The sequence below is a fragment of the Marmota flaviventris genome, chromosome 10, assembly GCF_047511675.1.
Source record: "Marmota flaviventris isolate mMarFla1 chromosome 10, mMarFla1.hap1, whole genome shotgun sequence".
Classification (NCBI taxonomy): domain Eukaryota; kingdom Metazoa; phylum Chordata; class Mammalia; order Rodentia; family Sciuridae; genus Marmota; species Marmota flaviventris.
The window spans coordinates 77,946,952-77,972,533 of NC_092507.1; the positions used below are offsets into that span (position 1 = coordinate 77,946,952).

At 40.8% G+C, this 25,582-nt stretch overlaps 1 protein-coding gene across 3 annotated transcripts in view; it reads right to left on the reverse strand.

Moving 5' to 3' along the window:
* The window catches only part of Tgfbr3 (transforming growth factor beta receptor 3), a 188,104-nt gene that overhangs the window by 93,349 nt on the left and 69,173 nt on the right, over nucleotides 1-25,582 (reverse strand). For all 3 annotated transcript variants that reach the window (XM_071618045.1, XM_071618043.1, XM_071618044.1), the window contains one exon: nucleotides 22,919-23,103. In XM_071618045.1, coding sequence (XP_071474146.1) covers nucleotides 22,919-23,103 — 185 coding nt within the window. The remainder of the gene's footprint in view (nucleotides 1-22,918; nucleotides 23,104-25,582) is intronic.

A 25,582-nucleotide genomic window follows, 5' to 3' on the forward strand; every position in this document is an offset into this window, starting at 1 on the left:
TGGTTATAATATTCTATGCAAAAATCCATTAAGTCCTACACATGGTTCTCTAGTGTGCAAGAAATGAATTGGATTAGACCTCTTACCTAACCCTCTAGTTTTCCCCTCAGAAGCACAAACAGCTCACCTGTCTTCGCTGTTATGGTTTGAATGTGAAGTGTCCCCCAAAAGTTCATGTGTGAGACAATGAAAGAAGGTTTAGAGGCCCAATTATTGAAAACCTTAACCTAATCAGTGCATTAACCCCCTGATGGGATTAACTTTAGTGTGAGCTGGAAGCATGTAGGGTGTGGCTGGAGGAGGTAGGTCATCTAGGGCATGCCTTTGGAGTATATATTTTGTGAATTGAGCTTGGTATGTCTGTCTGTGTGTCTGTCTGTTTGTGTGTCTGTCTATCTATCTCTGTTTTGTGGGGGCCATGTCTGAAGCTGTTTTCCTCAGACACACTCTTCCACCATGGTGTGTTACATTACCTTGAGCACCGAAGAATGGAGCCTGCTGTTCTATGGACTGAAACCTCTAAAACTATAAGCCCCCAAGTAAACTTTTCCTCCTTTAAAACTGTTCTTGTCAGGTTTTTTGGTCACAGCAGCGAAAAAAGCTGACTTAAGACATTCACCCTACAATGTCTTCCTAAGATGTTCTCCTAAATCTTGGCAAGATAATCATCAGTATTTCTAATATATGACTAAAACAATTTAAGATCATCATCTCTCTTATATCTCACATTTTAAAAAAGAAAGAAAGTTGTTGGTAAGGAATTTTAGAATAAAAATAAGATTGTCTGATTTCCAGAAAATAATCATTCATTTTTGCCCTCAGTGATTAAAAGTTAATTCTCCTTGCCTGAAAAATAGAGGAAATTGGCTGTAACGCATAAATACTGGTGCTTTCCAAGCTTGTCTTCCTCCTACTGTAAGATTCCTGGCATCGTGCACTTAAAAAAAAAAAAAAGTTTTTCTGAAGTATCTTGCTGTAGGCTTCATTTTCACCATAAATGAAGAGACATATCACATCTCCATGTCCACCAGTAATTTTAAAGCCTATGGTTCTTTGAGCAACTGATGGAGTCAGGAACAGTCGTCAAGACAGACAGATCCCTAGAAATAGATGCAGTTGTCAAGAAAAAATAGAATGATGTGTCTGAATCACCAATTTTATAAAGCCAGGTCACACCAAATAATTTGCATACTCGACTAAAAGGAACAATTGACCAAAGTTTTATTTAACCTGCCAAAGTGAATTCAAGAGAACAAAAGAGAAGATCTTTCTTCTTTAAACAGTTAAAAATATCCCAAAATGAATTTATCTTATTTTTCAGACCAGTGTGAACATGTTGTACAGAGTTCCTTTTGTCCTTGTCCCCTGGCCACCCCCTCTTGCCATCCATGGCAGTATGTGCCCTCTAGTCTTCTATGTTTGGCAGAGGCAAAAGAACCATGAAATATTCAAAGCTAATCCTAAGGGTAAATAATGATTTGTAGTGTCTTTTAAAACAGGTAGTGTTGACAATAGTCTTAAGTTCACTTATTTGGTTTTGCTAATTTCTTTTAGATATACTTTTTGATAAAAGAGCTATATGATTTATACTGAATTTCAGGAAAACTGGCAAAATTATTCTATTTTATACTGAAATATATAGCTCCCAGTATATCAAAATATGATTTCAGAAATAAGAGTAAATGCAAACAACATTATCACAGTGGCAGGTTTTTAAAACGCCATTTAGATGGCATAAATCATCTTTCGGGACAAGGGCAGCTCTTGGTTAACCCTTACATAAATCTTAACTCTGAGAACAAGTCTCAGCCATCACAATCCACTCGGTTAGTGACTGGGAATTCTTTCAGGGTAACAGGCAATGTGCTAAATGGCCACCATCAGGCACACATAAAGTTCCCTTATTTTCCCTTGCTTCCTCCCTCTTGCAGTCTCCCCATCTCACCCCCACCCCCACCCGTGTGGCACTTCACTGGCTGCTCCAGAAGCAAAGGAATAAAGAAAAAAAAATAGAACCAGTTAGTGGGCCTGGTTACTGTAAGACAACTGATAAAATTCTGAAAGAAGAGAATAAAACCCCAAATGAAATGTGTATACAATAAAATCACTGATTCTTCATGATAAAGGAGATTTTAATGATGTTCTACTCCAGATGTTAAGGAAATTAAAGCCCAAAGAGATCATAACTTGCCCAAGTACCACAGCTGGCTACAACATCACTGGGATTAGAACCCAAATGTTCATTCCCATCATCTAGATGATCCAGCTAGTGGACTATTCGTGTCTCTCTTTATACAACCAATTGGATATCAGGGCCTCACTAAGTCCTCAGAATTAAGCACCAGCTCTTAACCACTGGATGAGGATAAAGAAACATTAGAAACACCAAAAAACAACTTCTCCCAGTGCAGAGCACCCCACGATTTGAAGCCTAACTAATTCTATCTCCTTCCACACTGGCCTTCTCACCTCTAAGGAACATCCAACCATAGGACGTTGACATTAGCAGATCTTTCATCTGGCCTCTTCTTCCCCCCAGCTCTCTGCACCATGGCTTGATCCTTTTCATCACTCAGTCTCAGTTGAAGTACCCCTCTGCAAAGAAGCCCTTCCTGTCTCTTGAATACCTGGGTACCCCATCTTCAAAAGCACCAGGAAGGGCTGAAATGGCCTTATTTGCCACAGAATCTCCAATCTTAGAGCACACAGTAAACACATTTTTAGAATGACTAAATGAACTAATCTAGGAAAGATAAACCAACATATGGGGCAAATCCATAACTGTGCTGATAAGTCCTTTCATTTACAATTTTATATATTGAAGAGGAAAGAAAAAAGGAGGACTTCAATCTAAGGCTTATCTCCTGGGCACTTTTTGTTTGTTTTTGTACTGAGGATTCAACACAGTGGCACTCTACCACAGGGTTACATTCCCAGCCCCGCCTTTTTAATTTAAAATTTGAGACAGGATCTCAATAAATTGCCCAGGTTGGCCTCAAGCTTGCTATCCTTCTCCTTAGCTTCCCAAGTTGCTGGGATTTCAGGCATGTGCCAATGTGTCTGGCTCTCCTGGGCACTTCTGATAAAAAAAAAAGTTTATTGATAATAAAACAAAAATAATCATCTTTCAGCCTACTCAAGATATGCAAGAATTCAAGTCAGAATATATTTCAAAGTTCACCTGATTCTGCCAGCAGAAGCCTTGCACTGCTGAAATTTTTGGGCATGTGAATGATACATTGTTTTATCAAAACGTTTTCCAAGATTCCTTTCCAAATTCAACTCCATGGTCTTTTTTTCCCTAAAGGGCAAAAACACCAACCTGTTTCCAAGCTATTTAGTAATATTTTGGCACAGATAATCCAGTAAAGAGAGTTGTTTGTATAGAACAGAGCTATCATTAATAACAGGGTGCCCCAACCTGTCCCTCTTTCTAAGCTCTTCACCTATAGATGACAACCCAGCTATTCACATTTAATTCTTACCAGATGGCTGTTTTATTGAAGCTCAAAGACTTATCTCCAATATGATTAAGTCGACAAACAACCCTGGGAGCAATATTTAAGCCCATATTTAAGAAAGACTGAGATCATCTAAATGGAATAGAAACAAGGGGGAAACCCGCTGTCCATTGCTTCTTTGCTAACTTTGGCAAATTCTCAAGGTTAGGGTTGTCAGGACTGCAAGTGACTGGCACTGTGCCTGACAAATAACAGGTGCTTAGCAAATAATGACTCAATGATTGAAGAAATGTCTATACCTTGAGAAAGTCCACTTTGCCCACAGCCACTCACACTGTCAATTCTATCTAAGGAAGTATGCTATGAATTCCAGCTTGGGCTCCATTAATTCCTTCCTAGCTCATGACCCTGGGTAGAACAATTAGACTCTCTCAGTCTCAATTCGTTGTGGAACTAACAACATCTCCATGGCTAAGGTGTTAAGAAGACAGAATAAAGTGCTGTAGGGTTTTTTTGTTTTGTTTTTTAATTCTCTGGAAAGAAGTTTATCAGTGCGTGACTGTGGCTCTGTTCAGTGCAATGCCACTACCTTCTGCATGGATTTTGAAACAGGATGACAAGTTGATGGCAGCTAGACACAGGACCTTCAGACCACTTGGTTTCCTAATGAAGAACTAATAGTTTTCTGCCACTTGTCAACCTTCCCCTTAGCTTTGGGACTAAGTGCTCATTAATATCAGCCCCTAAGCCAGGTGCAGTGGTACACAGCTGGAATTCCAGCAAAGGAAAAAAGGATGGCAAGGTTGAGGCCAGCCTCAGCAACTTAGCAAGATTCTGCCTCAAAATTAAAAAATTAAAAGGGCTGCAGATGTAGCTCAGTAGTAAAGTGCCCTTGGGTTCAATCCATAGCCCTGAAAAAAAGGTCAGGCCCTAGAGACTAAACCTGGGCAGCATAAATCCAATCCTCTTTACCATGGCCAGCTGCATCTTCACTAGTTATTCCTGGTCAGGCATCACTAACCTGGTCAGGCCCGGGTCTTGCCTATAAACTTTCACTGCAATTTTGGGGAATCCCACAAAGAAGGGTCCTGAGAATATCACTTTCAATCCACATCTGCCTCCAACAGCACATCTGCTCTAAAGGGGACCCACATTTCTGAACAGAAATTCCACCACCAGTGCTTGCTGCCTCCGCACCATAGAGCATGCTCTCTGAGAACTAGGCACATAGGGAGTTCCAGAGCAATGAACTGCTTCATTCAGGCAGCTGGACTGTAGGTAAAGTGGAAGGTTCCTCCCAAATCTGTAGCTGGGAAGACATTTATCTTTAGAGATCTATCTAATTTACCACTTTCAGTGTTAATGATGATATCAAGTGAACCAGCTTTAAAGACCTGCAATAGTATAGTTAAACACCCATCCTCCCCACGTAAATCCCAACAGGCAAGGCCACCAGATATGGGCTATCTCAGCTGCAAAGGTACTTGCTGTCTTCAACATATTTCATACTCCTCAACTTGCCTTTATTTTATTTACCGCTCTTCTCCTCTAGTCTTGGAAAAGTCTGCCTCCAGCTCCCTGAGCCAAACCACATCCCTATTTCAAACCTCTCCAACTTCTCACCTCCAAAACGCAGTGCCAGGTTAGTACACCTGGCTCCAATTACCCCAGCAATAAGCCTAGTTCCAGCCCCAGCCCCTTCCCACATGCTTGATTACTTAGCGTTTGTTTATCTCAGCCCAGCTGTAGTTGATTAAGTCTATTTGGTTAAGTTTCTGTCATGTGTGTTTAGGGCCATGATGTTTCTAGGTCTCCGTCCTCTGCTCACAGGTGTTGTTCTTGTCCCTGGGATGTACAGCAGACCGAGGGCTGGGGGATGCTTCCTCTGTCACTCCTACAATGTTTTGTACTGGCACACAGTCCATGAAGTCTGCCCTGCTGACTGTCCAACTGCCTGGTTCTAATTTACAGGGGGAGGGCCTTTTGCTTAGCAAACTGAAACGATTAGTTCCTCTAATCTTCTGTATTTCAATAAATAAAAGGGAGAGGGAGAAAGACTCATGTGTGTATTCTGTCCTGATGGAATAAAACAGAGCTCTTGGAAAAATCATGGTTTTTTTTAAACTGTGCAAGGCAATAAGATCTAAGCAATGAAATTCAAAAGCATTTTTCCATGTATTTAGAGGCCAGATTTGCCCCCCAGATCTGTAAATCCTATTTAATCCAGGGTTCCTTTCTGATAAATCATCAGATAGCCTTAATTTACATTTCAGCTATTAGCCACTGGAGGCTGAGGGTTTCTTAAAGGATATTGTCTTAAAGATTAGCAATTCCTGAAATACTTTCAATTCTAATATTTTAGTGTTATTTTTCACTAACAGCAAGTTATTTGTTTTTCACATTAGAGGCCTAGACTAACTGCAAAAATATACCCTCAATTCCCAAAGTAGACCCAAAAACAATAGCCTTGAGCTGGGGCTGGGGCTCAGTGGTAGAGCACTTGCCTATCATGTGTGAGGCACTGGGTTTGATCCTCAGCATCATGTAACAAAAATGAATAAAGAAAAAATAAAGTTCTATTTATCTATGACAAAAACCAATATTTTAAAAACTAGCACTGAAAGAAACATTACAGTTCAATATTCCCAATTTACTTATATTGACCAGAAAAGAAACAAACTCACATGGTTCTATACACTTGCTGACATTTAAACAAAAAAGATTGTGCTAGATGGAAAACCAAGTCCAGCTTAAGACTCAGAGTTAAGTGCTGTTTTCTACACCTTAAAATCCTGGTTTAAGAATCATTATGTCTGAGGCTGGGCACAGTGGTGCATGTCTATAAATCCCGGTAGTTTGGGAGGCTGAGGTATGTGGATCATGAGTTCAAGGCCAGCCTCAGCAGGTCAGTAAGACCCTAAGCAACTCAGTGAGACCCTGTCTCTAATTAAAATATAAAAAAAGGGCTGGGAATGTGGCTAAGTGATAAAGCATCCCTGGGTTCAATCCTGGTACCAAAAAAAAAAAAAAGAAAAGAAAAGAAAAAGAAGAAGAAAGAAAAAAAATCATATGCCTGAACCACAGATATAATTTTCCAGGAAATACAATTAGTGAGAAATTTCCAAATACAAACTTGCTAGATTTAACCTATTTTCTAAAGCTACACTGTTGCAACAACATATTCACTTGTTCACTCATGCATTTATTTCACAAATACTTGAAGGCTGGACACTGTTTTAATTGCTGAAGGTATCAGTGAACAAAACAAAACATGTATCCTTGTGGATATTTTAGGTGAAGACACAGAAAATAAACATGTCTAAATGTAAATGAATACCAGGTGGTGATATGAGTTATTATTTATTTACTCATACATTCATTCATTCACTTATTAAAGCACTGGGGATTAAACTCGGGGTACTTTACCACTGAACTATATCCTCAGCCCTTTTCATATTTTATTTTGAGAGAGGGTCTCACTAAGTTGTGGGGCTGGCCTGGAGCTTGTAATCCTCCTGCCTCAGCTTCTTGAGCATCTGGGATTACAGGCATGTTCCACTGTGCCTGGTTATGAGTCATTTTTTAAAAGTAAAATAGGGTCCAGAGACTGCAGGTGGGGAGTTTATGGCTATTTGAAATGGGGTGGTCAGTGAAGGCCTCTCGGCAGCAGGACTGGGCAAAGGTGGGGAGCTGAGTGAAATGCCCCAGGCCAAACAAAGACCCTGTCGAGGGGGGAATGCAGGATATCAGGGCCAATAACAAAGTACAGTGAATAATGATGAGATGCTGGGAGGGGCCTGAAAAACCACCTGGGGCCCTGGAAGGGACTGGAGAGCTTATTCTAAATGTAATGGGAAACAACTGCAGGAAGCTGAGCTGTGAATTTCATGAACGGACTTACATTTTTAAAGAACTGCACTGTTGCTATGTACAGAATAGATCTTATTAGCTGATAATGATAGTAGCTGACATTTATGGAGTGCCGATTATATTTCACCCACTATTGTAACCACCTGTCACCTTATAATTATTTAACTATCCCTGCAACCCTATGAAGTAGATTCTATCCTTATTCCCACACAAGGAAAGTGAGGCATAGAGAATGTAACTGATTTATCCAAAGACACAGAACTGATAATCGATAGAACCAGACTTCCAAGGTAGGCATTCTACACAGACCCTGCACTATTAAAAGGCTGGGTTAGAGATCCATTGCTTCACAAGTTAAAATGTGATGGTGGCTCAGACAAAAGGCAGTGGGCAAAGGTGGGCAGATTCAGAATATATTCTCACAATAGGACAAGTAGGATTGACTATCTAGGAAATCATAGGTAATCATAGGTGATGCCAGCATTTCTGGTCTCAGCAAACTGGGTGGCAGTCTCCTTTACAGAAATGGAGAACACAAGGAGGGAATAAACTGGGGGCAGGAGGACAGCATAGAACTCAGGTCAATCTTCTTAACTAATGTGAGGAAAAGAATGTATCACTTCCTATGGCTGCTATTAACAATTTGCAAAAATTTGGTGACTTAAAATGATAAAAATTTATTCTCCAACAGTTCCAGAGGCCAGACATACTACATCAGTAATGATGGGCCAAAATTGATGCGTCCACAAAGCCGTGCTCCCTCCAGAGGCTCCAGGAGAAGATCTGCTCCTGGCCTCTCGAATTTCTCATGGCTGCTAGTATTCCTTGGTCTGTGACCCCATTCCCCTAAGCCCTGACATCAAGATCAGATTGTCTTCTCTTCATCAAATCTCCCTTTTAATAGGATATATGTGGTTGCATTTAGAGGCTACTCACATAATCCAGGATAATCTCACATCTCAATAATCTTAATCACATCTGCAAAGACCCTTCTGAATAAAAAAAACATTCACAGGTTTTGAGAGTTAGGATATAGAAATATCTTTGAACTTATCACAGAAATGAAAATAATAAAATCCACAGGTATGGATAAAGAGTTAAAGAATTTTTCCTCTTTTATATAAGAACTTGATTTTCTGTTAACTTTTAATTCTGTGACCCTGGTAACCTGATAAGACATGAGGTCAACCATAATACAAGGCAACTCACTTAGTTGGAGCTGGATTTTTGGTGGGGGACAGAAGGAAGAGGGATACTGGGGATTGAACTAAGGAATGCTTTACCACTAAGCTGCATTCCCAGGCCTTTCTTATTTTGAGATATAGACTCACTAAGTTGCCTAGGGCCTCCCTAAATTGTCAAGAATGACCTCAAACTTTTGATCCTCCTGCCTCAGCCTCACAAATTACTAGGATTACAGGTATGCATGTCTCTGCCTGGCTTGGAAATTTTTTAAATTTGAAGCAATATTAGGGCATCCTGAGAACATTGGCTTGGTGGGTACCATGGAAACTGTTCCCATAGAACATAGTTACTTATTGGCTGCTTGGAGCATGTGAGGCTTTTAAACTAGGGTAAGACACATATGCACACAGACACACAAATGTAGATCTCATCTCCCGGCATTTAAGCCAACTAGAGAGCTCCTGATGGTTGTAAGAACAATCCATAGATAGCCACAAGGTACCCCAAAAGAGAGGAATGCAGTGCTGCACTGCTACCTACCAGATGCAGTCCTTACCTTATTCTTTTGAGTAGACTGAAGCCACCTGTGTCTCTTGTGTCTAAATGTTTATTTGACGCCAACGAGACCCTCGGTATGTGCTTGTTACACATGTTACACATATCATTTCAGTTAATTATTTCCATTTCTATTTCCATCATACCTTTTACCACAGTTACCAGCAGGGAAAAGGAACAGAGCATCTATTTCATCTGGTGGCCCTCCAGTGGCCTCACTCATAAGCAACAAATTGGCTAAAAGGGGGAAAAGGAAAAGGAAAACTAGAAAAAAAAAATTTTTTTTGGTTAACTTAAAAAAAACTGAGTTGCCTGTTCCCTCAGGGAGGAAAAGTACATAGTGCCTACAGATGACTGTCATGCTGCTGCCCTGGGCCTTCCAGGGTCCCCAGCAGGATTAAATGCAAAAGCCCCAGCCCACATCTCTGCTGGAAAAGTACAAGTGGGCTTGTTACTCAGAGCCAAGATAAAGGATGAATCTTTATGAGTACCGTAAGTATGAGTCATGAAAAATAGGAAACACATGTAGGACGTATACATAGTAATTGTACCAAGCCAGGAAAAGTGTTTAGGATGTATATAAGAACACACAGCAAAAAGGACTAAAAATTACCCTGGTACATTGCTCCAAAACATATCCAAAAAACTCAGAGACAGGCAAGGGTCCATTATCACTCTATTCTCTAATAAACATAAGTCACTTTCATATTTGGAAACAGTCTTTTTATTTTTTTTTTTAAATGCAAGTAGGAGGAGAACTGAATCAAGAAGAAGTAACTTGCAGAAGGCTTTGAAAGATTTTATGATTTGGGAAATTTGAATAGCTTCCAACTAAAACACTGGGAATTAGATCTTTAACAGCATTAAAAATGAACAAGATTCCTTCAGAAAAATATTTGTTCACAATGGTCCTATTACCATTTCATTTTGATTTTCACTATCTTAACAACCAGTAGCAATAAGTGGGGGAAAAATCAGAATCTTTAAACCTTACAAAGCAGGAAACAAAAATAAACAGCAACACATGCACCAACAACAGACCAAGACAAGCACTGGAGGCCTCTCAGAGATGCTGGGATCAAGAGGAAGAAATCCCTGTGGGCAAGAGATACAGCCCCCTGGATAACTGCACCAGATGAAAATTCAGGCGGTGTTCAGAATATAAAGGAGGGTGATCACCCCTTGAGGTATGACAGATAACTAAGGCAAAGTGCATCAATATTAGAAACAAGGCTCTTCAATTGCCTTTAATTTTGGAAGCCCTCTAAATTTAAGATTTAGCAAGGAAAGCAAAGGAGACAACCTAAAGGCCATACATCCTACACAAAAACATGCTTGTCCTAACAGAATTTTGGCTCCCTTGAACTTCTCCTTCACCTTTGGAAACTGCCAGGTCTCAACGAGAACGCTGCTTGCATGTCTGTCTACTTGAGGTTGAAGTAGGAAAGAGATGTGTATTGTTTCAAACTTCATTAAGTGTTAAATTTACCTAAGACTCCAAGAAAGTCAGTGCCAGTGTGAGGCAGAAATCTCTATATAACTTACATATCACAGAAAAAAAAATCCAACTATAAGCCATAAAAAGACCCCAGGAGCATGGCTAGAGCTGAGAATCTAATACCTCATTCTCTAGAGACCGTTCATTTCTCAGGTCTCATCTTTTTGCTCCTCTCCTGGAGGCCACACATCACTCAAGAGGTCACACTCGTGAGGGACTTACCTCTTAAGATGGCATCAGTGCAGTTTCCAGTTAAATCGGCATAAAGGTATCAAGCACCTACCCTGCTACAAGCCCAGTGGGCACAGGGTACCTATAGCTACATTGCCAACCTGCCATAGCAAATTCAAAAAGAATCAGATGTGTGTGTACGTAGTGGGGTACAGACAAAAGTTACACTATGGCAGGGATCCTGGATGCTAAAGCTGGCTGTGATCCTGACTCACAGAACAAGTAACATCCAATCAGGTCTATCTTCAAAAGAGGTCAAGTCTACTTGTAATTCACCCCTCCTCCACCTCCAAGAGAAATAAACATTTTATATTCAGTTAAAGGACTCTGATTCAAATGAAAACTGTAGGGTGTCTTGGAATACAGATAGTGCCAGATAATTGTGCACAAAGAATCACTCTCAGGAATTCGAAGTATAACCATCTCAATAAAGTTTTAGCAAAATTCTACCAGATTTCTAGAAAATGGTGATAAAATTGTAAAAGCCCCCCCCCTTTTTTTAATCAACCCCACTCTTACCAGTTTCAAGGGCTATCTAGTATCTGGGTCTTGATACTTCAGCCTTTTAGACAAAACCAAGGAGCTCAGGGAAAGGACTACTTCAAGTAGCTCAGGGTCAAGGCAAGGTGCCCCTACGGGCTGGAAACAAAAGCCTAGGGCACACGAGTACAGTGGAGGCCAGAGAAGCAGGTCCTCCAACAAAGTCAGATTCTTGTGTCTTTAAAACCAGACCCTCATAAATGGCTTGCTTCTGCTGGACACCATGCTCTAAATAAACAGACTCTTCTGGCCGACACACAACTTCCTGTAGGGTTCTGGTGGGTAAAGCTTGAAAAGGCTGCCAAATCCAATGACCAGCAACTTCTGAGCTGACTTAGAAAACAAGCTACAAAGACTTGAGTCCAGAGTAAACAAAGGAAAGAGCCACATTAAACAAGGAACAAATTACTATACAGGCAGGGATATTTTAAGTACTCACTGAGCGAGAAAACAAAATTTTTAAATATCAGGTTATTAGGTATTTAATAATACACAGTAGAGTAAAATGCTCTCTTTCAATTGGAGGAATCAAAGTTAATTAATTCCAGCAATATTAAGAATTGGCTGAGAGTCACCTCCTACATCATGAGGACAGATCATTCTCAATGGCCCAACTTCAAACCCGGCTCAGATCAAATGAGCTACCCAAGGGAGCAGCACAGAGTCAAAAACCATTTATAGCTTTTTACCCAGCTAAGGGAAAGACTAACTAGTTTACTAGCAGATGACTAAAACCCCTCAGAGTAAAAAAGAATGTTACAGAGATTCAGAAATGGTCTGGAGAAAGACTGAAACAGAGATCTATAGAGTTTACAGTAAATCTTAAAGTGGATTAAAGGAGATTTAACTAAGAAAAAAATATATCAAAGCAGTCATAGAAAATGGAGGGGCCTGGGGACCAAACAGCAAGTTCACTGATATAATACAAATCAAATAAACATTGCACCATGGAAAAGAAAAGTAGTTAAGAAACTTATAGTGATACTTGAAATAACATTCTTATACCATGCAAGAACCCAATTTATAAAATGCAAAAGACATCCACGGCCCAGTTCCAGTCCTTAAGAAGTTCCTTCTCCAGTTGGGTGCACAGAATTAACACGCATAATTCAGTAGCAAAGAATATGGGGGAAAATATAATTCTGTATAATTCTGTACTCTGGGGAGGAGCAGAGCATGACTGGGGGAAATGAAGAATTCAGAGCAACATTTTAAAAAGAGGAAGATGGAGAAGGGTAAAGGAATCAGAAAAAGGACTGCTGGAGAGGAAAGACTGATGTGTGGGTTTCTAATGTGGCAAGACATGAGAGAATTAAGACAAACGTTCAAGTGGAATTAAGAAGAAAGGCCTACAGGTGTGGTAGAACACACCTGTAATCCCAGAGACTTGGGAGGCTGAAGCAGGAGGATCTCAGCATCAACAACTTAGGGAGGACCTAAGCAACTTAGCAAGACCCTATCTCAAAGAAATAAAAATAAAAAGGGTTGGGGATATGGTTAAGTGCACCTATGTTCAATCCCTGGTACAAAAAAAGAAGAAGAAGGAGAAGGAGAAGGAGAAGGAGAAGGAGAAGGAGAAGGAGAAGGAGAAGGAGAAGGAGAAGGAGAAGGAGAAGGAGAAGGAGAAGGAGAAGGAGAAGAAGAAGAAGAAGAAGAAGAAGAAGAAGAAGAAGAAGAAGAAGAAAGGCTTAGAAACAATGGATTCAGCAGATAAATCAGGGGTGTGATCCTAGCCAGTATTTTTTTTTTTAAATAACAGGGTCCTGCTATGTTGCCCAGGTTGGCTATAAACTCCCAGCTCAAACAATCCAAGTAGCTGGGACTATATGCATGCCATTATGCCCAAGCGTGAGGCCTGGGAATCTGTAGTCATAAGCATCTCCAAGGGATTCAGGTAGAGGGCCTTCACACACCACCCAGGCTTTGAGAAACACTGATCCACAGGAGTGAGTCCAAATCCTTACTTGTGCAGCCTTTTCAATCTCATCTTCCACTTTCAGGCCCCAGCCCAGCCCCCAACATTGTCCCGTCCTCTATCCCAGAAGGTAGCAAGCTCTTTCTGCAAAGAGCCAAACAGTAAATATTTAACACTTCGTGGGTTTCTGTCACAGTATGCAACTCTGCTATAGCAGTAAGAAGGCAGCCACAGATAATAGATAAATAAATGAGTGTGGCTGTATCCTAATAAAACTTTATTTACAAAAGCACATATCAGACTGGTGAATGGATTAAAAAAACAAAACAAAACATGGTATAGCCACACAATGAAAGACTACAACATGGATTAATCTTAAATACATTATGCTAAGTGAAAGAAGCCAGTCACAATTTACGTACTGCATGATTCATTTATACAAATGTCAAGAATAGGCAAATCTGGAAAGGGGAAAGTAAATTAGTGGTTGCTTTGGGCTGGGCAGAGAGCACAGGAAATGGGGGCATCACTATGAAAGAATACAAGGTTTCTTTTGGGGGGTGATAAAAATATTCTAAAATTAGATTATAGTACTTGTTGCATACCTCTATAAATATACTAAAAACTTGCACAGTTTAAACAGGTGAACTTTATAGTATATAAATGGTATCTCAATAAAGCTACTTAAAACCAAAACAGGCAGCAGACCTGTTTGGTTTGGTCCAAGGGCCACAGTTTGCCACGCCCTCTGTATACCAGCCATACCATGTATAGGGGAAAATTTTCCTCCACAGTTGGTTTCTACTCTGCCCTCTGGGTATATTAAGGCCACTGTCCTTCCGTCCAGCAATATCTGCTTGCTTTCTAAGCCCTCCGTTAAATGCTCTGTCTTCTGGAAATCCTTCCCTCACCTGCAAATAGAATGACCACTCCCTTTGTTGAATTTCTGCAAAATTTTAATACATTAGTCATATTATTTGTTATTTAACATTAAATGTGTTACCCTTTAATTCCAACGGGCACTAAAGAAATAAAAAAAAAATTGAGTAGAATCTAGAGAGGATGTCCACCTGACACACTGTAGGCTCCTGGTAACAAGTCACTGAAAGGGGCTGTGAGAGAGTACACAAAGGAGTCAAGGGAGTATCATTTAAAGAAGATTGGTTCTATGAAATAATTCTCAAGCTAGATGGAAAGAATCAAGGCCTAAAGCTGAAGACAGCAGTCCCAAGAGAACAGGAGACTGCAGAGTTAGTGGAGAGAACAGAGACATTCAAAGGAGAAGGGAAAATGACAATAAAACTTGGTGACTGACCCAATATAGGATCTGAGGGGGATGGGTAAATGCAAGATGGTTCAAAAGTTCCAAGACAGATGTCAATGGTGACACTGAGGGCACAGGGAAGCTGGCCCTAAAAACCAACACTGGAGTGAAGAGAACCAGCTTAGGCAAGTCCTTGGATTCCATTTTAGAGATTATGAAGAGAAGCATTAGCTGGCATTGACCACTAAGTGTGTGCCAGGCACACAACGCCAGCCCTAAATGCACAGCAATGCCCCTCAATCATCAGTGAACCCTCTAAACAAGTGCAACTATCACCTGCGCTTCACAGGTAACGAAAGTGGGCTTAAAGAATTAAGTGTCACCCAGGACCCCACAGTTGGGAAGGAAAGAGCTGAGATTAACCCTGTATCTGAAGCCTGTCCTCCACACCAGACCTCAGGCACCCAGGAGCTCAAAGTAGGACTAGGAGACCCGACTGGCATTCCACTTGACAACCCATGGAGAGTTCTGAGGATGACAGGCAAGAAGTGACAACCCAAATCCTAAGGACAGACAGGCCTCCTCAGGAAAACAGAGGACCAACAAAACAACTGCTTCGATTAAGAAACCCTGAGAAGAAGAAAGAAAGCTGGGAAGGAAACAGAAAAACAAGTGGAAAGGGAGACAGAGAAGCTGGCTAATGTACCATCCTGAAATTAACAGGGAGGTACCTGAAGAAAGAAAAAAATTGAGGAAGATAAGGAACAGGGAAAGACAAGACAGTAGAAAGAGCTCTTCAGTAGGAATTGGGGTCCCTGGGTGACAGTCCAGCTCCTATCTGACAGTGAGCAAGTTGCCATTTCACTCCCTGGACTGGTCCCCTCTGGAGATGGGCGGGACTAGACTGGCCCCTCCCCAATCCAGCATCTCATGAGCAGTCAATAGGCAACATCAGTGACACCCACAGGTAACCCCAGAAAGCAGAAGTCAGGCAGCAGATAGGGAAGTACACCCAGATGTTCATTCATTCAGGAAATTGAATAGGAAAGGAAAAGAGAAATAAGGAAGCACCCAGAGGCAATCAGAGGGGCCAAGTTCACCCGCAGCTCTTCATCATATAGAAAGAAAAGCAAACTTATTAAACATACATCTAATTTACACAAAAAAAATATTTAGAAAACACAGAGGAAGGATGGAAAATAATGTGATAACACTTCTGCAGAATTTAAGTCTTCAAATTAGAGATATCAGCAGTAAGTTTCCCTATATTTTCATACAAAATGTCAAGACAACAGATACACAATGGGAAGGAGAAACACAATTGGATAACATGACGTTCTGCACTCACATAAATTGGTTATTTGCCCAATTGACATATCTGGTCTTGGATTTATAGACCTTCTCTTTACTTTGGTGATTTTTTTTTAATCCTCTCCAAAAAAATTCTAAGAGCAAAAAAGTCACATTTTCAAATATGGAGGATCTCTTATAGAAACAATCTCTAACAAGATTTTCAGGAAATTTAAGAACATCAAGAGCAGTTACCATGACAACAGCAGTGAGGGTCAGGGTTGTAACTCTAACCTCCAAGAAGACAAAATACCACACTGCTGGACAAATTGTAAAAGGGGTCAGGGCAGTCTCTTCTCCATCTGAGGAAGGGGCAATAATAAGAGAGGTCTTTTCCCAATCTTCAGGTTCCAGCCATCAAAGAACATAACCGACATTACCGCAGGCTAAAATGGCAAAGTCCAAACAAGCTCAGTCCCCCTGGTGGGGCAGGGGGTGTGTTATCCCAGAGCAATTTTATAGCACCTAGACATTCCTATGATAAATGATAGGGTTAAGCTGTATAGCCAGCCAGAGTCCTGGTAGGCATAAGGAAACTCCTTTACTTAGCTTGTGTCCTGATTGTTTGCTAACCACTGGTGTTTACTAGTATTCATTGATTTCTGCTTTCATTTTTTTCCAGAGTTTCATTTAAAAAAATTAATTTCATTTTTTCCAAAATTAAGTTTTTGGAGAGTCCTTATTTGAGAATTAGCTGTAGTTTCAGATTACACATCTTGCCCCAACATGTTAGAAATCATCCTTGACTGGTGTGGCCAGTTCTAACTTTGGCATGCATTGTCCTCTGTTGCAAAATCCTTGCTTTGCTGCCCCGAAACCCTGATCCTATTCAGCCCTGGATGGATGCCTCCAAGCTGCCCAGCAGACTGTCATTCAAACTGCACTGAGCAACATGTGAAGGGGCAATTCTTTAAGAGGAACCTATTCCTTTAAGTTCTCTGTTCCTATGTGAGAGACAAAGTCAATTGCCTTTGAAGATGTGAAATAATTTCTATAGCCACATTCAAATGAGGGTGGGGAAGAAGGGAAGGAAAGAAGGAAAGGGAAAGATGGTAGAAGAGAAGAGGAAAAAAAGAGAGTGTTTGGGGGAAATTTAATATATCTGTTGTAGGTCTCTGACAAAATGGTAAGTTTAGAGATAATCTTACCTGTCACATTGGGGCAAATTCCAGAACAACCTCCTTTTAAACAAACACCAAGCATTGCTTACATATAGAGGGTTCTTGTTTAAAAACTGAATTTCAACATATACAGCGTCTGTGTATGAGGGGAGTTCACTTTGACACTTGCTTAGTATATACATTATCTAAGATAACACAAACATAAATAGCCCTTTTTTCCTGCATATATACAGAACTAGCATTGGGAAGTCATTCCTGAATAATAGCAGAAGGGAAAAATGCTCCAAATAGAGAAGGAATGTAGCAAGTTTGCTGATGTGCATTTGATGTTTCTGCTGTCATACATGTGCTTTCCAAAAAGTCAGCTTTGAAATCTTCTATCAGTTCTTCAAATAGTAATGGGCAAGACACATACCCATTGCCCTCTCTCCAAGCATTGTAGTGTCTGTATTTTGATAACTCAAAGGAAAAACAGAAAAGTTATCCATCTGTTTAAATTGTAGAAACATGAGGAAAGACTAGATATAGGTAGATAGGTAAGTATATCAGTAGATAGGTAGGGAGGTAGAGATCTCCAAATCTATCAAAGTCCTCAATGTAAATGAAAGGATATTAAATCAGATAGCAAAGCCCAAATACCAAAAGTTTTTGAGTCTTTTTCTTCTTTAGCAGGAGAAAGAAGAGTCTTGTTTGTTTGTTTGCTTTTGTGGAGTGGAGACTGAACCTAGGGCCTCCCGTGCATGCTAGGCAAGCACTCTTTCTCATAGGTAAATCCCCAACCCAGGGAGAATCTCTTAATGTGCCCGTTCTCCCCTACACAGGTAAAGCAAGTTTGATCTTAAGAAGTACTGGATTACAAACAGAGGACAGGTGAGGCACTTTTGTGAAAGATGCTAAAAGCATTAGGAGATGATTAGTTATGAAAACAGATAAAAGCTCCCTTGGCAGTGACATTTAATGTGGGAATTAACAACCCCATGGAGCACAATGGCTCCTGAGCTCAGCCCTGCTTTTATAATTACTGACATTCGGTGTGATAATCCTAAACCATGAAAAAGAAAAAAAGAAACACTGCCACACACGTATCAACCTTAATACTGTCCCTAAAACACCAAGGAAATAAGAAAGGACCCCAACGATTGGAAAGCCTATGCACAAAACCCAAACCCTCCCTGGGACACATGCCGTCTCAGCCAACTGATAGAGCCCACAGGCCTGGTTAGCAGAGTTTGCAGGACGGAACAAGGTAAAAGATGAATGTACAAGAGAGGCCATCTCAAAAGTGTGGGGAAAGCTTGAACTGTAGTATCAACACTGCTCAGAGGCAGCTCCACAACTCATCATCTGCTTGTCTAACCTCCCCAAACCCAAACGTCCTCAAGCTGCTGGGGACTGGCAGAGCTTGTACCCTTCATGCACAGGGCTGGCCCACAGCAGGTACCAACTGCTACCACTAGTTGCTGGTACTGTTATTTGTAGGATAAGGGAGCTATTAAGAGGAAAGCAGAACAGTTAACATTTCAGATGTGTTTACTTCCTTCTCTTTCTCCTAACTGTAGGTTTTCTTGCCCCCAAAAGAACCAAGAAGGGGACAAGTTCATGCCACAGTCCTCAAAGAAGGTATAAAGTAAAAGCAATTTGGAGCCACATGTGTGATTAACCACACATCCCATTTGGCCATGCCTGCCAAGAAGCTTAGAGCCAAATTTCAAACTCAATCATAGCAACTATGTGAACCCACACAGCCAACAAGCCTCACTCTTCTTTTTTTCTTTGGTTCTCATTTTGTACTTCTGCTTACATTGTTGGTATGTCTCTTGTTGGAAGCCCATCCCAAATCTTCTTTTGGAATGAGACAGAGAAGCAAATATATAAAATTATGGAGTTACGTGCTTTCTGATGGGTGAAGTTATTAAATCTGGCCCTTTTCCTATGTCAAGAGAGTTTCCTGATCCTTACTCCACCCCCACAGCCAGGCACTGGCACACCCATTAATAGTCCCTCCATTAATGTCAGAACAAATACATAAATGCCAATGCCTGTATCTTTTAAATTCATGTGCAGTGGCTAACTATGGGCTTACCCTCAACAGCTCTTCATAAGAAGCAAGCAATTAGGTTGGAAGTAGAAAAGACTCGCTTGACCACATAAAAGCAGATCACAAGTAAAAATTAGATGATAGGAAACAAAACTGTTGCCATTCCAGCAACTAAATGAAAGCATGCTATTGTAAACAAGCCTCTGATGGTGCACAGTCGTAGTCAGGAACCAAGAAGCATCCAAGGCACTGAGGCACCGAGGCACCGCACTCCACACTCCGGAGGCTCACAGAGGGGACTGGGTGCACTTTCTTCAGTTAAAGGGCTCAAGGAGCTGGTTTGTGCAGCAGTGAGAAATGACACAGGTCTTCACTTATCTAAAAGACAAATCCAATCTCTCAGGGCTGTTTATCCTCTTCTGCCCTCCTCAGTCGCCAGAGAGTCTTTTTCCAGTTTCCTGTCACTGCCAGGGCTGTTGTTTCCAAAACCAATGATTACAAATGAGAGGTGTGGTCTCAGAAGAAAAATACAACTACAGGTCTCCCTGTCCTGAAAGAACCCAGCAGGAAGGCCAATGGGAAAGGAGGGGGGCCTTGTGACATTGCTGTAATAAGTGTGTTTCTGATACAAACCCTCTGCTGGCTAATACAATTGTTCATCCAGTTTTGTTTGAGCATAACTGCCTCCCTAAACCTTGTCAACCGGCTGTGTTTACTACTTCTAGTTCTAGGCTCTGTCACTTCCTCTACTCCGGAAAATAAGAAAAAAATTCTCAGCTGAAGGAACTTAAGGCACCTGGGAAGTAGGAGTTTAGTAAAATGTTAGAGAAGGCATGATTTATCCTGGATCTTCATGATAATCCTGCACCACTCACAAACTGAGGGGAAATGGGGTTGGTTTAGTAATTCCCTCACATTCAAAGATGACGCTGTGAAAAACAACTACTGCAGTCATCAGTCATACACAAGTGAGGTCTGGAACCAACATGATAATTCTGCTACATTGCAAGCAACAGCACTTATTTCATCTTCAGAATTATTTGCCTTAAACAAAGGCTGCCTCTGGTCCTCCTACTATTGCTCCCAAACAAATCAGCTGTTAGTTTTTGCACAGCCCGTATTATAGCATATCTATAAAAAAGGTATCCATTGAGAATAGCAAAAAGAATTGCGTGAGTTTAGGTTGGAGGAGAAGGAAGCAATTTGGGTATAAAAAAAGTGAAGTGAGCCAAGGTACATTTTATGGGCTAATTAGAACACGTTGGCAGGTTGAATGATTTTTTTGAATAGCTTTATTGGGATAAAATTCACATACCATCAAATTCACCCTTTAAAATATAATTCAACAGTTTTTATTATATTTTCAGGTTGTGCAACCATCACCCCACTGAATGTTAAGACATTTTAACCCCCCACCCTCCAAAAAACCATAATCATTAGTAAGTCAACCTCCATTTCCTCCTTTCCCCATCTATCCTAAACAAGCATTCATTTAACTTTCTGACTCTATAAATTTGTATATTCTGGAAATTTTACAAAAATGGAATTATATAATTCAGGGTTTGTTGTGTCTCTCTTCTTTCAGTTAGCATAATATTTTTAAGGTTCATCCGTGTTATAGCATATGTCAGTACTCCATTCCTTTCTATAAATATACATTTTATTTATCCATTCATCAAATGATGGACATTCAAGTTGTTTCCATCTTTTGAGTATCATGTATAATGCTAACATGAACATTCATGGGCAAGTTTCTGTGGGGACCTGTTTTCATTTCTACTGGGTATATAACCTGGGAATAGAACTGCTAGGTTACATGGCTCAAAAGATTTTTTTCCAAAACTGTTTGCACAACTGTAGTAATTTCTCTCCATAGTAATCTCTGAAGGGAACAAGTAGTATTTAATACTTCTTCACCCACATCCTGCCACCCCCCAACAAATTCATTCATTCTCTGCCCGATGTCGTCCTCTATATTTACTCTGTATACACAAAATACCTGGAGGGCTTTGAAATGACAGCACCTCAGAGCCTGATGGAAATTCCAAATATCAGTTATCCCAGCATCATGTTTTCAAACAGGATTGAACTAACAACCATCTAATCCTTAAAGGTCCCCAAAGAAGGAAATAATGTAATTTCCCTTGGTTGCCTCCTCTCAGAAATATCTTCAAATAACTAGCCCCAAATTATACACATGCTCTACAAATATTGAAGAGCACAAAGATGCAGTTTTCAAACAAGTTTGGGATTATCTTACGTAGTCCCTCTTTCTTTTCACACCAAATGCACTATGTCCCTTGATGCCACCTAATTTTACAGCCCTGCCATGTCCTAAAATGAATTCCATTTTAGTAAGTAACATAGTAAGTAAAAGTGTGGGAGAACTCTGCTGTCCTTCCTTGAGGTATTTTTCTTTTTGCTCCAGTAGTCTTGCTGAATCTATTTTCATAGTCAACAACAGTACCGCACAATTTAACATCAAGAATTCTCGGCTGTTGCTGCTTCTGTAACAGCTTGGACTTTCTCCCTTCTCGGTTCCTCCGAGAGAGGCATATATAAAATGAGTAATTACTGCTGCTGAAGAACTGCTGGAGTCAGCAACGCCTGGTAGGAGCTGCATTTCCTCCTCTCCTTCCCCTCCCACCACAAACTCTCCCCCATAAGTTAAGAATTAAAGACACATTACTGGGATAAAGAAATCTGACCTGAAATATGCGTTGCAGCAACAATGGCAAGCAACCAAGAGTATTAACAATAATTTCCAATGGAGCTGGAAAGGCTAGGCGATCTGTCTTTGAAATGAGCCAACTCTCTGCACACTTTCATGAGATTAGAATCAGTTTGCTTTTCCTTCAAGATACTTCATGCCTCTTCTGTCCCTACTCCCCCCAGATGGACAGGGTGGTTATAGCACATAGACAAGTGGTTCTGGAAATTTACTTTCTTGACCAAGAGAAAGCTCAAAGATAAATTCCATTCCACATTAGTTTTCCTATGCTTCATTGTGATTGGGATTTACTGTGGTTTCATTCTCCTTGAAGAGATAATACCTGAGTGATAACATCTCTGACATAGAAGCTAAAAAACAGAAAGAATAACAACTGCATGTTGTCTTGGGGGAAGTCCATCCTCTTAAAAAAGTATGATGACCTTGCACCCATGATCTCAGCCATGGGTCACGAGAAAGTGGAGGCTGTTTCTCTCTGAAGGTGATGACCCTGAGCTAGTAAGCTATCTCTGAACCTGCTTATTCCCATGTAAAATGATAGAGCTTCATGAAGTAGCATATGAGTGCCTCAAATAGTGCTGAGAACAGAGCAAATACTGTTAGCACTGGGCTTGTACCTTCATCCTCACCCTCGCAGTGGAGGCTGAGGCCTCTACCATCTTTGCAAAGCTGCATGGACAGTAATAAGAAACTTCCCTCAGGTCTTTTCACAGAAACACAAAGTGCTGATAGCTTTATTCCATAATGTTCCCATTTCCCTGACTCATTCTGGAAGAGGTTCATAAGACAAAGCAGGACAGAAGAAAGACAGGCCACTGGTGAGAATGAGGAGACATATTAAAATTACAGAGAATGGCACCTTGCTTCCTCACAGTCATGCTTAGAAGATGAAAATTCATACAAACATGCTTCCTGATATGGAGGGCCAGGAAAGGAGGCAGCCAAGCAATCCCTAGAGAGAGAAAGCTTAAAGTTGACTAGGCCAGGGAGCAATCTGTTATTCTAAGCTCTGGGAGCCATCTGTTATTCTAAGTGCTATTCTCTCTCTTGTGTTCATACATGAGCATCCTTGTTGAAGAGAAGAAAAGGATTCTATGTTCAGAAAAGCATCTCTGCAGACTCAGTGGATGGTGGGCTGAAAGCCGACACTAGTACCTACCTCTCTCTGCGGCTGGCCTGGGCCCTGGTCTGTGGGGCGCAGGTTCAACACGTGCACTTCCTGTGGCAGCCCAGTCGTGCCTCTGCTGGCACAGCCTGACAGGACCGTGAAGCTCTCCATCAAGGCCTGGACGGGATGGGAGGCATTAACAGGAGACAGCTCACACTGGGTACCAGGCTCTGGACCTGCAGACAGAATCACAGACATGAGCCACTCAGAGCAATGAAGTCTACCTCAAAGTGGGTGTTTCTGGATGATCAAACCACTGCCAACCCTTTAGAGGAGTCTTTACAAATAAGTTGTCTCCAGAACTAAATGAGACTTTAAGCAATTTATTCCATTTATCTCTGACTTTCTTTCAAGAGAAGAAGAATTCAACACAAATCAAACAGAAGGTGTCCTTCATCCAGAGGAATACATTGATAACTAGTGAGTCTAAAAGGGAATTTAGAAAATCAAATATATATCAAAATCATCCAAAAGAAACTTAAGGAAAGGCAGCAGAACACAACAGACACTAGTATGGCAATATGTAAATCAATGGATGTGTAACTGATGTGATTCTGCAATCTGTATATGGGGTAAAAATGGGAGTTCATAACCCACTTGAATCAAAGTGTGAAATATGATATATCAAGAAATATGTAATGTTTTGAACAACCAACAATAAAAAATTAAAAAAAAAAAGAAATTTAAGAGATTGGGATTTCAGAAGAACAGACTAGCCCTTTTCGCCATTTAGTCCTAGAAGCAACTTCATTTTGCAGGTTAATAAATTTGTATGTAACTGCAAAAACTCAGGAGGCTGAGTCAGGAGAATAGAAAGTTTGAGACCAATTGAGCAAGAGCTGTCTTGAAATAAAAAATAAAAGTGACTGGGATATAGCTCAAGGTTAGGGCACCTCTCGGTCCACTCTTCAGTACTGCAAGTAAAATAGAATAAAATAATAAATTTGCATTCCTTTTCTCCTCTTTAGTCTGTCTTTGTCAGTTTGTTCCAGAACCTTCAGAGGACAGTGAGGAATTCCCCTTCACCCCTATAATGCTTCATGTTCACACACCTCTGTGAGCTTGCTGCTACTATCCCCATTCAATAGCTGAGGAGCCTGGAACCTGAACACGCAGCTCCATTTCAAATAGAATCCATATAAAAAGACTTGCTTGCATTCCAATGAGCTCTTTCTGACTTTTAAATAATAAAAGTATTCTCTAGGATTGCAGCCCCAATCTACAATGGAGTTCAGAACTAGCCACTCCTATACCTCACGACTATGTCATAAGCAGACACTCCACCGGGTGGGCCAAATCTATTTCAGGACTCACAGAAATTATCTAGGTTGATAATAGCAATCTGGTCTGAAATGAAGTATGTGCCTTCTCAAATAATCACTGCCACTCCGTATCGCTGGACTGTGCCCAGCTGCTTTCTCAGAAAGCAGGAGGTAGGAAGATGTTGTGGCAGCAATGGCGGGAGGCACACACGTTTCTAGGTACACTCTGAAACACTAGGGAAAGTCTTTCTGTTCCTACTCAATTCCGGGGACACACACTGGTCAGAGCTACTTACACTGGGAACCCCTCTGAAGTGAATTTGCAACAATCACAAGTTAAACACAAATACAAATGTTTTTAAGTTTCATTTTTTGTATGAGTGTGCAAAGCTCTTATTAGTCTGTCATTTGACCCAAACACATCTGCAAAAAGGGCTACAATCCGCCTGACTGGTCCTCTTCCTTCTGATGCCACCACTGCCCACCAGGATCCTCCTTAAAAAAAAAAAAAAAATCACCATATGGACTCATTGCTACAACAAAGCAAGAGTAAAAACTCAATAGGAAGCAAATCAGAGAGCAAGATCTAACCCAAAGAGGAAAACCCCCTTAATGAAGAAGGCAAGAATTCTTTGCCTCAGAGCCTATTTTCTCTCTGTTCTGCTGGAATCCAGGAAGAGCAGAACCCCTCTTTCTGGGCTGAGCTCTATCCGTGGGTAATACAAGTCAGTTCAAGATCAGAAAAAAAGAGAGAGAAAGCAATGCCCCAGAGCATACTCTGATTAAGTGTAAGACAGCATTTCTTTATAAGGACCTTCTGAGGTCAGTGTTTAAATATACTCAATGTTATGGTTTGGATCTTAAATGTCCCCCAAGGCCCATGTGCTATAAAGTCTTGGTTGCCAGCTTGTGGAGCTAGAGGGAGGTGCTGGAACCTTTAGGATATAGAGCCTGGTGGAAGGAAGTTAGGTCAGTGGGGGCATGCCATTGAAGGAGATACCAGAACCCTGGACCCTTCCTCACTGTCTCTTTTTGCTTCCCAGCTGCTATGAGGTGAGCAGTACTCTTTGACTCACACTCTTGCCAGAATTTTCTATGTAGCCACAGGCCACAGTGCTAGTGCCAAGACACCATGGACTGAAGTTGCTGAAATCACGAGCCAAAATAAGACTTTCCTTTTTTTGAGTTGTTTATCTCAGGTATTTTGTTGCAGCAATGGACAGTTGACTGACACACTCAGCATAGAGTGCTCTTGACCATCTGGAGTTTTTGAAGTTTATTATTGAAGTCTTCCCTCCAAATTTGAAAAAGAAAAAAATAACACAACATGTGATTTAGCTATTAATATGTGAAAAAGACAACAACCTCAACAAAAATTTCAGGAATTATCCAT